The 14,245-nt window shown below is 38.5% G+C and overlaps 3 protein-coding genes across 11 annotated transcripts in view; all 3 read left to right on the top strand.

The window, feature by feature from the left end:
• LOC137062088 (protocadherin alpha-C2-like) overlaps positions 1–4,587 on the top strand; it is a 70,482-nt gene extending 65,895 nt beyond the window's left edge. For all 9 annotated transcript variants that reach the window (XM_067432891.1, XM_067432892.1, XM_067432890.1 and 6 more), the window contains exon 4: positions 2,003–4,587. In XM_067432891.1, the coding sequence (XP_067288992.1) occupies positions 2,003–2,313 (311 nt within the window). In that variant the 3' untranslated portion in view covers positions 2,314–4,587. The remainder of the gene's footprint in view (positions 1–2,002) is intronic.
• A 2,243-nt stretch (positions 4,588–6,830) lies between these two features.
• On the top strand, positions 6,831–9,331 carry LOC137063158 (protocadherin beta-16-like). The gene has a single exon (XM_067434227.1). It carries the CDS (start codon positions 6,908–6,910, stop codon positions 9,329–9,331), a length of 2,424 nt encoding a protein of 807 aa, XP_067290328.1. The 5' UTR covers positions 6,831–6,907.
• A 1,045-nt stretch (positions 9,332–10,376) lies between these two features.
• LOC137062320 (protocadherin beta-7-like) lies at positions 10,377–14,056 on the top strand. Its single transcript, XM_067433189.1, has one exon. It carries the CDS (start codon positions 10,618–10,620, stop codon positions 13,042–13,044), a length of 2,427 nt encoding a protein of 808 aa, XP_067289290.1. The 5' UTR covers positions 10,377–10,617; the 3' UTR covers positions 13,045–14,056.
• The last annotated feature ends 189 nt before the right edge of the window (positions 14,057–14,245 follow it).

Raw genomic sequence — 14,245 nt, 5'->3', positions numbered from 1 at the left:
TGAGATATAAAGTCAGAATTGTGTGATATAAAGTCAGAATTGTGTGAAATAAAGTCAGAATTGTGTGAAATAAAGTCAGAATTGTGAGATATAAAGTCAGAATTGTGTGATATAAAGTCAGAATTGTGTGAAATAAAGTCAGAATTGTGTGAAATAAAGTCAGAATTGTGTGATATAAAGTCAGAATTGTGATATAAAGTCAGAATTGTGAGATATAAAGTCAGAATTGTGAGATATAAAGTCAGAATTGTGTGATATAAAGTCAGAATTGCGAATTATAAAGTCAGAATTGTGTGAAATAAAGTCAGAATTGTGTGAAATAAAGTCAGAATTGTGTGATATAAAGTCAGAATTGTGTGATATAAAGTCAGAATTGTGTGATATAAAGTCAGAATTGTGTGATATAAAGTCAGAATTGTGTGAAATAAAGTCAGAATTGTGTGAAATAAAGTCAGAATTGTGAGATATAAAGTCAGAATTGTGTGATATAAAGTCAGAATTGTGTGAAATAAAGTCAGAATTGTGTGATATAAAGTCAGAATTGTGATATAAAGTCAGAATTGTGAGATATAAAGTCAGAATTGTGAGATATAAAGTCAGAATTGTGTGATATAAAGTCAGAATTGCGAATTATAAAGTCAGAATTGTGTGATATAAAGTCAGAATTGTGTGATATAAAGTCAGAATTGTGTGATATAAAGTCAGAATTGTGTGATATAAAGTCAGAATTGTGTGATATAAAGTCAGAATTGTGAGATATAAAGTCAGAATTGTGAGATATAAAGTCAGAATTGTGTGATATAGTCAGAATTGTGTGATATAAAGTCAGAATTGTGTTATGAAGTCAGAATTGTGAGATATAAAGTCAGAATTGTGAGATATAAAGTCAGAATTGTGTGATATAAAGTCAGAATTGTGTGATATAAAGTCAGAATTGTGAGATATAAAGTCAGAATTGTGTGATATAAAGTCAGAATTGTGAGATATAAAGTCAGAATTGTGTGATATAAAGTCAGAATTGTGTGATATAAAGTCAGAATTGTGTGATATAAAGTCAGAATTGTGTGATATAAAGTCAGAATTGTGTGATATAAAGTCAGAATTGTGAGATATAAAGTCAGAATTGTGTGATATAAAGTCAGAATTGTGTGATATAAAGTCAGAATTGTGAGATATAAAGTCAGAATTGTGAGATATAAAGTCAGAATTGTGTGATATAAAGTCAGAATTGTGTGATATAAAGTCAGAATTGTGTGATATAAAGTCAGAATTGTGTGATATAAAGTCAGAATTGTGTGATATAAAGTCAGAATTGTGTGATATAAAGTCAGAATTGTTTAATATTTTATATCTCACAATTCTGACTTTATATCTTGCAAGTTGCACCACGTTACATTTTACAGTCCCTTCCATGCCATGATTCAAATGATCTGACACTTATAGAGCCCTACTGACCTTGACGGATGTCTCTCTATGATGTCATTTCCTTTTATTTCCAGCATGGTTTCAGATCTGTTGGTTGCACAACATGACAAAACTTTTGACAAATACTAAATGTTTTTTTTAAACAAGCTGAGCCAATTGCAAACATTATTTCTAATGCTACAAAGCAAATATTATTCACAGTAATTGACATTTTTCATTTCAAAAATTTTATTTTAATGAGGACATGGATGGATGGATGGATGGATGGATGGATGGATGGATGGATGGATGGATGGATGGATGGATGGATGGATAGATAGATAGATAGATAGATAGATAGATAGATAGATAGATAGATAGATAGATAGATAGGATTTCTTCATTGAAAGCTACACACATGACTGAATTCCATGTGTAGTACCCCTGGAGAAACTAGGAGTTAGGTGTTATATAATAGTAACTAGTAATTGGGTCATCTTATTTTTGGTTTTGAACCTGTTTTTTTTCTACTAGGCAATCTAATATCTTACCTTCATTGATGATGAAACGGTCTAATAATTTGCATTTTTTCACTCAGATGGGGAGGCAGAGGGACAGCTGTCCCCTCCTGTTGGAGCCGGGATCAACAGTAACAGCTGGAGCTTCCGCTATGGTGCGGGCCCCGGCTACGGTCCTCCACAAGCCCTGAAGCCGGGAGAGATTCCTCCCGAAGCCTTCATCATCCCCGGCTCCCCTGCCATCATCTCCATCCGGCAGGACCCAGGTGCTGTTGATGATAAGGGCGAGTTCATCACCTTTGGAAAGAAAGAGGAGTCCAAGAAGAAGAAAAAGAAGAAGAAGGAAAAGAAGGACAAGAAGGATAAAGGGAAAGACGACGGCGAGGAGTAATGAAGAACGTCTCACGACAATATCACAGCGATCAACTTATGTTTGTAGCAAACGCTGACAGAAAGAGAAAACCAAAAATACTGAAAATGTAACGATTGAAAGATCCTTCTGTATACCATACCATATGAGAGTTTGTGCTCTGTGCATAAAAATCACAAATTAACCCTGTAAAAATGTTTCAATGACTCTGATTGGCTATTTTTCTAGTCCTGCTCTGTTGCGCAGAAATCGATCAGCGATTTACAAGAAACCACTCCAGTCTGCAAAATGCAAGCCCGCTCTCACCTTGTGAATGACATTTTCAACCACATAAATGGAAGTCCCTAAAAAGGATCAAACAGATGTCCAGTTCAGCTGGATATGAACTTGTCATACCAAGAGTTTTCTCTGCATTCCTCCCTCAACTTCAAACCGGGGAAGAAGCAACCTCCCCAGGCCCCGTCTCACGCCTTGATCTGCTGGAAACAAAACTTTACAAAAGACAAAAAGAGACACGATTCTAACTGCAAATATCAAAACGACTGGTGTCTGATTTTTCTAGAGCAGATCGAAATCAAACGCCTGCAGAGATGGGAATGTAGCAGCGAGATCCAACACTCGGGGAAAAAAAGCTTCCGTCCTGCTCCCAAACTATATTTTAAAAGAGCAAGTAAATCTCATCTTATATAGTCCAAAATCATGCGTGGCCGACTGATGTGCATACAGCTAAAACGATTCTCGCTCTCTAATACACACTCTGAACAGGCTCTCCGCACGCTGTACAGCTGAAGCCGCAATGGGACTGAAGCACAACAGCCTCTCGAAAGTCTGTAAAATAGTAGAACAGATGCTTATTGCTTCTTTTCGATACACACCTACTTCCTTTGCTGCTGTTTTGAATGTTTGATAGGCGTCATCCCACTCCCCGCCGGCTTAACGTCTTAAGATTCTCGCCCTTACCTACTGCTTGTAACTTGCATATCTCATGTTCCCTTTATCTGGCGTGCTGTGCTGGCCCCATGGCAGTACTGCCCCCTGGTGGCCCGTATTGTACAGTGTGACGAGAAAGCAGAATTTCCTAGCCATGTTAAATACTGTCACTCCTTCTGCTGGAAACATAAGCACATGTACTGGCCCCTACATGCACACGGAAACTCAACACACACCAGTGTTTATGTTCTCACAGCAGTGGAACTATCATGGACTATGCAGCCATGCTTATTGCGGACATGTTTGGCGATGGCGCTCGGTGCTTTATAGGGCGAGGATAGAGGGTGAGCGGAGTTTAGACGGAGTTTTTCTACTGTATATAATCAATGGTGAGACATAGCTTCAAGACAGTTCCATAGTTGGTGAATTTTGTAAATAACGGGAATGTTTTCTTAACATTCAAACATTCAATTTTTTTTTTTTAGAGGGAGCACATCCTTCCTTTCTTTCCCTTCTAAGTCTGTAGAGATACTGTTCAGTAAAGGAGAGATGTTTGTGCTGCTATGAGACCATATCATCATACACACACACACACGCACACACACACACACAAGTCTCTTTCAGGTGTGGTTCAGTGCTGTCAGATCACCAAGTGACTGTTTTGCATGTTAAACGCAATTAAAACAGAAATTATATATAGATATAAATGAACAGATATGTTTTTCATAATTATTTTTTCTCTCATTCATGATGGAACTGGAGATGTGTATCGTCTCTGCTGAAGTATGTAGACATAAAGCATTCACTCAGACACACACACACACACATACACTGATTACACATGCATAGAGTGTACAGAGAAGACACAGAGACGATGTCGGCTCTGTGGCGGTCAACGTTAACGTTAACATTCTAGATATATGTAATGCTGTAGTGTTATGGTCTAAATTGCTTTTCTTTACAACTTCATGATTTTTGCAACTTGAAAGGATCAGTCCTTCGTTTTGTGCTAGGCTTTTGAAATCAATAACACTGTAACGTGAACCAGTTCATACGTCCCTATGATATAAGCCTCTTCCTTCAACAAAAAAAAGACAAAAAATATACACAAAAATGTCAAAAATTATAAAAGAGAAAATAAAAAGGGTCTATGTATTCTGCTTGTCTGTAGTAATTATATATAAATTCATCCAGTGCCTAGGTGGCACTATGCTTTTGACTTTGACGGTGCAAATCTGTTGGACGAACTTTTTGTACACCTGCTCATCAGTGTAATGGTGTTTATTATTTTATATTACTTTATGAAATCTGGTAATGTGTTTTGTTTATAAATCACAAATAAAGTTTTCTTTCATAAGTATTCAAGGTTTTTCTGTGGTTTTGTGTTGTATTAATAGTATCGACCACATGTATGCATTTATATCTTGAACATCAAAACTTTTTACCAGATATTTGTCATAAAACTGGTTCCCAAAGAGAAGCTTATGCTACAGTGACAGGCCGTACGGTAACTTGACTGAGCTTTCATTGCTAGACTCTACCGTTGCTCGTATAATGCTTGTCAATGGGGTCTAATTTTATTTAGACCCCGTTGACATACAAGCAATGGTTGGAGTTAAAAATCTTCATTTGTTCTACTGAAGAAACAAACACACCTACATCTTGGACGCCCTGGGGGCAAGCAGATAAAAATTAAATATTAATTTTGGGGTGAACTATCCCTTTAAGAATAGATGGGTCACCTGCACAAACCACAATTTCTTCTGAAACAAACTGCAATTGATTTGTTCTCCAAGGAGTGAAATAGAAGGATTAAGTTACAGTCAAACAAAAAATGATTCAGACATCAGATATATTTTTTTTATTAGTGGGCGGAGGACACTGTAGTGAATTTATGTAAGCGAGGATAGCAAAATAAACTGAAATATTATCTTCATACAGTGGACTACCAGTAAAATCGGGGACCAAAAATATTCAGACACTTTGACCTGACCATGTTTTTCTGAAGGTTGTTTTGTCTTTAATTGCTAATGTGACATTTTACAGCACAGACTGAACAGAATGAAGCATTGCTTGACCTAAATTTGTATTATCTAATTGTGTTCTTAAAGTTGACAGATGATTGGTTGATTGTAATCCATTACATACCATTTAATCAAAGTTATCTGACATAATCAAAAAAGAATTTGTTCTGAGAGTTTAACTTTCTGAGAGTTCTTGTCATATTTTATTATCATTTTCTAAACTATATAGCAAATAAACTGATAATGTGAGAAAATGCTGTGTGTGTGTGTGTGTGTGTGTGTGTGTGTGTGTGTGTGTGTGTGTGTGTGTGTGTGTGTGTGTGTGTGTGTGTGTGTGTGTGTGTGTGTGTGTGTGTGTGTGTGTGTGTGTGTGTGTGTGAGAGAGAGAGAGAGAGAGAGAGAGAGAGAGAGATATGAGGACACAAATGTGTATAATGACATGGGTATGACACAGATATTACAAGGAGAGGGTGTAATATGAGGACATTGGCCATGTCCCCACTTTTCAAAAGGCTTATAAATCATACAGGAGGAGTTTTTTAGAAAGTAAAAATGCAGAATGTTTCCTGTGATGGGTAGGTTTAGGGGCAGGGGCAGTGTAAGGGGATAGAAAATACGGTATATGTTTTTACGGTATAAAGGCCATTATGACTATGGAATGTTCCCATATGTCACAAAAACAAACGTGTGTGCGTGCGTGCGTGCGTGCGTGAATGTTTTATAGTACTGGAATGTTGTATAGTACTACCAGACTTGGTGAAGGTAGTAGTGTGTGCTTTGAACCGGCCATATTTCTGATCTTGATGATTAAGCAAAAATAGTCTTAAGTTATCTTAAGTTATAAGTTAATCTTTCTTTTTCTTTTTTGTTCGATGTACGCAGGCGAGGCATTGGACTTGGTTTATTAAATGCACGTCACGTGTGTGCTGATGACTGTTACGAAGGATGTGTGCAGTTCAACAGAATTGAAAGAATTGGGTTTTTTTTTTTTTGACTGTCATTTGCATTTTACCAGTTGTAACTGGTCAAATGTAGCGCGTTGACTTCTCTAATCTTTTATATTTTATTAAACATATTGCACTAAATACCTTTTTTAATCAAATTTCATCCTACTTGTATAATATCACTTGCACATTTCCAGCAGTCTAACGCGGCGACCGCGGGTGAGCTGTCCATGGTGCTGAAAGAAACAGAAAATGTCCGTTTGTGGTGTGTGTAGCTGGTAAAAACTACACCAATAAAGTTTATGGTAGCTCTAAAAAGTTATACAATATAAAATGCCCAGTATAAATGCTCAAAAGCTAGAGTATGTATTTAAAATATAAAATTCGTTTGTGTTGAGGGTTTTGAAGGACGCACTTCTTCCTATTAGTCAATAATAATGTTATATGGTTATCCTTGACGTGCCATCCACGATTACAATTCAAACCCACATTATCAGAAACATCTGCACAGCAGCCTCACACGCTGAAATGAAATGAACCACACGGTGTCGCTGTTGATTAACTCTGTGTTTTGGAGGCATAAGTACACACCCATTAGGTGGGACATTTTTTTCTGTTCTGTTAACAGTCATTTGTCGAAATAGCAGTTCTACCCATGAAATAAATCTGCTGTTTGTGAGGAACATTTCGCTTTTACTTTATTGCATACAAGAAAACATGGTGAAAATGTCTCAAGTGTGTTGGGCCAAATGGCGATTCTGGATAACGTCGATCCTCTTCTGCGTTAGCGCTGCTGATGTTCGTTATTCTGTGCCGGAGGAAACAAAGACTAAATTTGTTATTGGAAGTCTAAGCAAGGAGCTTAATTTGGATTCTAATCGCTTGAGGTTTCGCAAAGCCCGTTTGGATTATCAAGGGGAGAGACGGTACTGTGATGTAGACCTAGATTCTGGAAATCTTTTTGTTTCTGAAAGGATCGACCGAGAGATGCTATGCGGCACTACCTCCCCCTGCCTCATGCACTTTGAGTTTATTCTCGAAAATCCTTTAGAGATTCATAACGTTGTTTTGGAGGTCCAGGACATCAACGACAACCCTCCTATTTTCCCCAAAGATTCAATGAAACTTGAGATAAGCGAAGGGGCACCGATCGGAAGCAAATTACAAATAGCTCGAGCACGGGATTTGGATGTCGGAATTAATTCAGTTCAGACATATATACTCAGTCAAAACAAGCATTTTGTTCTCGATACAAAATCGAATAAAGACAGGTATGTGGATATTGTTTTGAAAAACAGCCTGGATAGAGAGACAAAAGGAGAGCATTCCTTGATTTTATCAGCGGCCGATGGAGGTAATCCCCCAAAATCTGGAACTGTTGTTATAGAAGTGCTCGTGATAGACGTGAATGATAATGCACCGGTGTTTTCGCAGCCTTTGTACAAGGCTCGTTTATCTGAAAATGCAGCACTCGGAACGTCTGTCATCAAAATTACTGCGACCGATGTGGATGAGGGTGCGAATGGGCAAATAACGTATTATATCAACCACCTATCCGACAACACAAAAGAACTGTTTACGATTGACGAAAATGATGGGGAAATATCTGTTAATGGACAGATAGACCACGAGAAGGCCTCCTCGTACGAGATGGAAGTGCAGGCGGAGGATGGCGGAGGTCAGACAGGACACTGTAAAGTGGTTATTGAAATAGATGATGTCAATGACAACGCGCCGGTTATATCTGTTAAGTCTCTGAAAAACCAAATCCCTGAAAACATCCCGCCCGGTTCAGAGATCGCAGTAATAAACGTAAAGGACCAGGATTCCGGTGAAAACAGCCTGGTTACTTGCTCCATTTCGACGAGTCTGCCATTTCAGCTACAGCCGTACATCAAGTCTTATTTTATCATCACTACAACTAATTCGCTTGATCGAGAACAATTCGAAAATTATAATGTGACAATAACAGCAAAGGACGGAGGTACGCCCCCCTTATTCTCCAATATAACTCTGAACATACAAGTATCAGACATCAACGACAACTCCCCTACATTTGAGCTGCAGACCTATGCTGTTTATATAAGTGAAAATAACAAACCAGGCACCTCTGTTTGTTCTGTCAGAGCGAATGACCCAGACTGGAGACAGAACGGGACTGTCCTGTACTCTCTGGTACCCAGTGAAGTCAATGGGGTCCCAGTGTCCTCATTTCTGTCTGTTAATGGAGATACAGGGGTGATTCATGCTGTAAGATCATTTGACTATGAGCAGTTCAGAAACTTCAGTGTCAAAGTTGTAGCCAGAGACAATGGTTCTCCTCCGCTCAGCAGTAACGTGACTGTGAAAGTCTTCATAACAGATGAGAATGATAACTCTCCACAGATATTATACCCTGTTCCAGATGGAAAGTCTTTAATGACTGAAATGGTCCCTAAAGCGACTCTCTCAGGCTCTCTGGTCTCTAAGGTGATCGCTGTAGATGCTGACTCTGGACAGAACGCATGGCTGTCCTATCAGATCTTGAAATCTTCTGATCCGGGACTTTTCACCATCGGTCTCCATAGTGGAGAGATCAAAACTCAACGAGACATTTCTGAATCGGACAATATGAAGCAGAACCTTGTTATTTCAGTGAAGGATAACGGGCAGCCCTCTCTGTCTACAACCTGTGATGTGAGTTTACTCATTTCTGACAACCTTTCTGAAGTTCCTGAACTTAAAGATATGACTTATGAGGACAGCAACTCTAAATTAACGTCCTACTTGATCATTGCATTAGTTTCCGTGTGCACCTTCTTCCTGACATTCATCATACTGATCTTGGCAGTGAAGTTTTGTCACAGGAGAAAGCCCAGACTGTTGTTTGATGGAGCAGTTGCTGTTCCCAGCGCCTATCTGCCTCCCAACTATGCAGAGGTGGATGGAGCAGGAACTCTCCGCAGCTCTTACAATTATGACGCGTATCTAACCACAGGCTCGCGCACAAGTGACTTTAAGTTTGTGAGATCGTATAATGAAAACACACTTCCTGCTGGTGGAACTCTGAGAAAGGAAGACAATATTCAGTTTGGATCGAGCATAATAACACTAGATGTTACAGGAATTGAAGATGAGGTAAGAGAGGCTTTACTCCTCTGAGCTCTCTTTTAATATTATTTTTATGGTGTATCCGTTTATTTGTAAATGATGTCACCTATACTGTATTAACGCGGTTCCTATAAAAAAAATAAAGTGCTTCGGTGTTATTTATTAGAACCTCACGCTGTATTATACAAGTATAACCTTACTTTACAACATTTCATATTACCTTATATAAAATGTTTTTACCACTGCTATAATGAAAACCATATAAATAATCCAGATTATGTAGGCCGTGAATTTCGGATCTGTACAAAACGGATAATGTACTGCCAGAGCTTCAGTATTTCACGGACATTTTCGTTAACGTTCAAACACAACGCAATGAAGTTCAAAATTCAAAATACAGGTTAAACAAATGTTAAAAACAAATAGCTTACGGAAAATGACGTCAAATTAATACCGTACATCGTGGCCTATTTTTACGGATTTTTCAGAGTGTAAGCTACTTCCACTCCTCTAACACTACGCTGCATTCATCAATTCTGGACACAAATATGTATATTTCTATGTATATTGTTTGTTTTTTCTCTGTTTTATGTTGTAAATGTTTAGAGCTCTTCAAACGTATAAAGATAATATGGCACCGATAAAGTTGTGTATTCGATCTCTGCCACGTTTTAATAGCTCGGCACGGTGTTGTGTTGTTCTACTCAACATTTTTAGTTTTCTTAGCAACAACAACAACAACAAAAACAAAAACGTAAAAGTGTTTCAACATCTCACTCTAAAGCTGATGGTATTGTACATCCACATTAAATCTCCAACGTTCGTTTGTAGCGGCGAATAAAAGGATAAGTCTCCATTTTCTTTTAAAAAGAATTTACGCGTTTATTTAATATTAGTTCAATATTATGTATGTAATTAATTGTCAAATCTCTTTGAGGTCATCAGGTTTCAGCACCACACGTCTGGACAGCGACATAGCTGTTTGTTTTTGTTTTTTAATCTCTAAATGCGTGACATATAAGTTCCTTTCCAACATATACAGAACTTATTTTACAAAAATACGCGTTGACAAACACAAGACTTTACTTGGGTGATCACTGTTGTATTTTTAATAAATACATGCAATGAACAGAGAAATGCTCACAGTGTCGCTATTCACCAAGAGTGTACGTGATGCGTCTCTCCTCCCACACTTAATGTATGCAGTATGAGCTCTGTCTGGGAGAATAAACGCCGAACAAAATGGAGTAACAGTCCGGGGACGTCGAGAGAATTACTGAAATATCATCCGTCAAAGATTATTACTGTTGGGCAGGCGCAACATCAAATCTTCTAAAATGGAATACAGATTATGTTCAGTTCCTTTCTTGGCGTTTTTCGTGGCTCTCCTTCTGTTTCCTCTGAAAACCGTCTGTGCTGATCTGAACTACAATATTCCGGAAGAAACGAAGCGCCAGTATGTGATTGGAAATATAGCTAAAGATCTCAGGATGGATGTTAAACAATTATCTGCTCGTAGAGCTCGGATAGAAACGGAGGACAGCAGCAAACGGTATTGTGATATTAATCTGAATACTGGTGATTTAATCATAGCAGAGACAATAGACCGAGAGGAGCTTTGTGGATCTCGAATGTCCTGCATACTCAGTTATGAGCTCGTTCTGGAAAACCCTCTCGAAGTGCACCGAATAATTCTACAAATTCAGGATATAAACGACAATGCACCACGATTTCCAAATGAGCGTATTAATTTAGAAATCAGAGAATCAGCAGCTAAAGGCCAGAGGTTCCGTTTGCATGAAGCTCATGACTCAGATATTGGGCATAAAGCGGTCAATGGCTATTCACTAGAGAGAAACAATCATTTTATCTTAAATGTTCATGATAGTGCAGATGGAGGGAAATACGCAGAACTCGTGTTGGAAAAGGAGCTGGATCGTGAACAGCAGAAGGAGATAGATATGATTCTCACAGCCACTGATGGTGGTTCACCGCAGAGGTCTGGCACTGCTGTCATACACATCACTGTTCTAGATGCCAATGATAATGTCCCAGTATTTAGTCAGCCTGTTTATAAGGTCACTCTGGCTGAAAATACACCTTCAGGAACAGAAATAATCAGAGTGAGCGCCACAGATGCTGATGAAGGTCCAAACGGGGAAGTGACGTATGAATTCAGCAGAATATCAGATAAAATTGCAAAACTATTTTCTATCGATAAGACAACAGGACAAATTGTGGTGACTGGAGAAATTGATTATGAAAATGAAAAGAACTATGAAATGGGAATTCATGCTCAGGATGGCTCTGGATTGGCATCTACTGCTAAAGTGATCATAGATATAACTGATGTTAATGATAATCCGCCTAGAATCATCCTGAAATCTTTGAATAACCCGATTCCTGAAAACTCTGAGCCGGGTTCTGAGGTGGGAATCATTAATGTTCAAGACAAAGACTCAGGAGAAAACCGGCAGATTCGTTGCTCTGTTCAGCAAAATGTTCCTTTCAGACTCAACCCATCTGTTAAAAACTATTTCTCTCTAGTAACTACAAAAGCTCTAGACCGAGAGAAAGAATCTGATTACAACATTACCATCACCGCCACAGATGGAGGATCTCCACCATTATCCACCTCCATGACAATTCATTTATTTGTCTCAGATGTGAATGACAATCCTCCTGTATTCAAGCAGCAGTCCTACAGCGCTTATATAAGTGAAAATAACAAACCAGGCACCTCTGTTTGTTCTGTCAGAGCGAATGACCCAGACTGGAGACAGAACGGGACTGTCCTGTACTCTCTGGTACCCAGTGAAGTCAGTGGGGTCCCAGTGTCCTCATTTCTGTCTGTTAATGGAGATACAGGGGTGATTCATGCTGTAAGATCATTTGACTATGAGCAGTTCAGAAACTTCAGTGTCAAAGTTGTAGCCAGAGACAATGGTTCTCCTCCGCTCAGCAGTAACGTGACTGTGAAAGTCTTCATAACAGATGAGAATGATAACTCTCCACAGATATTATACCCTGTTCCAGATGGAAAGTCTTTAATGACTGAAATGGTCCCTAAAGCGACTCTCTCAGGCTCTCTGGTCTCTAAGGTGATCGCTGTAGATGCTGACTCTGGACAGAACGCATGGCTGTCCTATCAGATCTTGAAATCTTCTGATCCGGGACTTTTCACCATCGGTCTCCATAGTGGAGAGATCAAAACTAAACGAGACATTTCTGAATCGGACAATATGAAGCAGAACCTTGTTATTTCAGTGAAGGATAACGGGCAGCCCTCTCTGTCTACAACCTGTGCTGTGAGTTTACTCATTTCTGACAACCTTTCTGAAGTTCCTGAACTTAAAGATATGACTTATGAGGACAGCAACTCTAAATTAACGTCCTACTTGATCATTGCATTAGTTTCCGTGTGCACCTTCTTCCTGACGTTCATCATTCTGATCTTGGCAGTGAAGTTTTGTCACAGGAGAAAGCCCAGACTGTTGTTTGATGGAGCAGTTGCTGTTCCCAGCGCCTATCTGCCTCCCAACTATGCAGAGGTGGATGGAGCAGGAACTCTCCGCAGCTCTTACAATTATGACGCGTATCTAACCACAGGCTCGCGCACAAGTGACTTTAAGTTTGTGAGATCGTATAATGAAAACACACTTCCTGCTGGTGGAACTCTGAGAAAGGAAGACAATATTCAGTTTGGATCGAGCATAATAACACTAGATGTTACAGGAATTGAAGATGAGGTAAGAGAGGCTTAACATCTCTGGACTCTCTTTTAATATTGCATTTTATGGTGTCTCTATTGAATTGTAAATGATATCAACTACTTCATTAGCGCGGTTCCTGTTAAACAAAGTCTTTGAGGGGTTATTTAAGAGATTGTCACTCTGTATGTATGTTTGGCTGACTTTGCTCTCATATCTCTTCTTTGTTAAAACTTTATGGCCGTCATTAATAAGTAACTATGCAGGACTAATGAATACTGTATTAATACTTCAGCTACTGCTATTAGCTAATATAGAAACGAGCTTAACTAATCAGTAAATAATATCATATTTAGGAGATAGTTCCTTGTTAATTAATCAATAATTACTTATTGAGATTAATCTCATTAATAACTATTAACTTACTGACAAATTATTAAGAACAGTATTGTGTGTCGGTAATAATCATATTTTTTACTCTGAATAAAGTCATAAAATGCATCACTCAAGGTTTTTCCAGTCACTATGCAGGAACTATAGTGATCAGGGCTGGGTTTCCCGAAATCTTCTTAACGCTGAATCGTTCTTAAGTCTATTTAAAGGGAATCATTTGTGGTGGGGAGTTTGGTCAAACTATTGCAGTGATACAGCGAATAGTTGAGCTAAATCAAAGACGGAGCCGTCCGCGGAACCAGTCAATGTGAATGTGCACTATTTCATCCGTGAAAACTTTATTCCCCTGGCTACCATGTCAGAAACTGCTATTCAAAATACATTTCGCCTTCCACGTAAGATAATTCAGCAGCTTTTAGATCGTGCTGGTCCAACTTTGTCAAGATAAACTCGACGGAGCTGTGATATTGTCATCTTTAAATCTTCCAAAATTTCACCTCACGGTATATGTACAGACGTTTAACTGTTATATCAGTTTAAAATGATCCAACTTCTCCTAAAATTTTACTCTCATAATATTGTACACATTTTGCGCATTTTTAGGTACCTCTTTGATAAAGGCAAATTTTAACGCAATTTTTTCTGTTGATTTTTTTATATTTCTGTAGTTTTGCTTATGCTATCGGAGTCTTTAGTCAGTGTCATATCATCTGCTGATTGTCTAAACTATTACTACATTTGTGTGATTGATCTCGTTCAGCTATAAAGGGTGAGGTTTTCTTCCTTTTGCTGAAAGATAATGTGTCACTTTTATATTGATCGTAAAGTGCACAGTGTTTAAGTTCAAATTAAAGATGTGTAT

The sequence above is a fragment of the Pseudorasbora parva genome, chromosome 23 (genome assembly GCF_024679245.1).
Source record: "Pseudorasbora parva isolate DD20220531a chromosome 23, ASM2467924v1, whole genome shotgun sequence".
Classification (NCBI taxonomy): domain Eukaryota; kingdom Metazoa; phylum Chordata; class Actinopteri; order Cypriniformes; family Gobionidae; genus Pseudorasbora; species Pseudorasbora parva.
This window is presented reverse-complemented; position numbering and strand designations above follow the sequence as displayed.

Bases quoted from the DNA above. Each gene is read 5' to 3' on its own strand.
- LOC137063158 (XM_067434227.1), top strand. From the start codon at position 6,908: ATGGTGAAAATGTCTCAAGTGTGTTGGGCCAAATGGCGATTCTGGATA.
- LOC137062320 (XM_067433189.1), top strand. From the start codon at position 10,618: ATGGAATACAGATTATGTTCAGTTCCTTTCTTGGCGTTTTTCGTGGCT.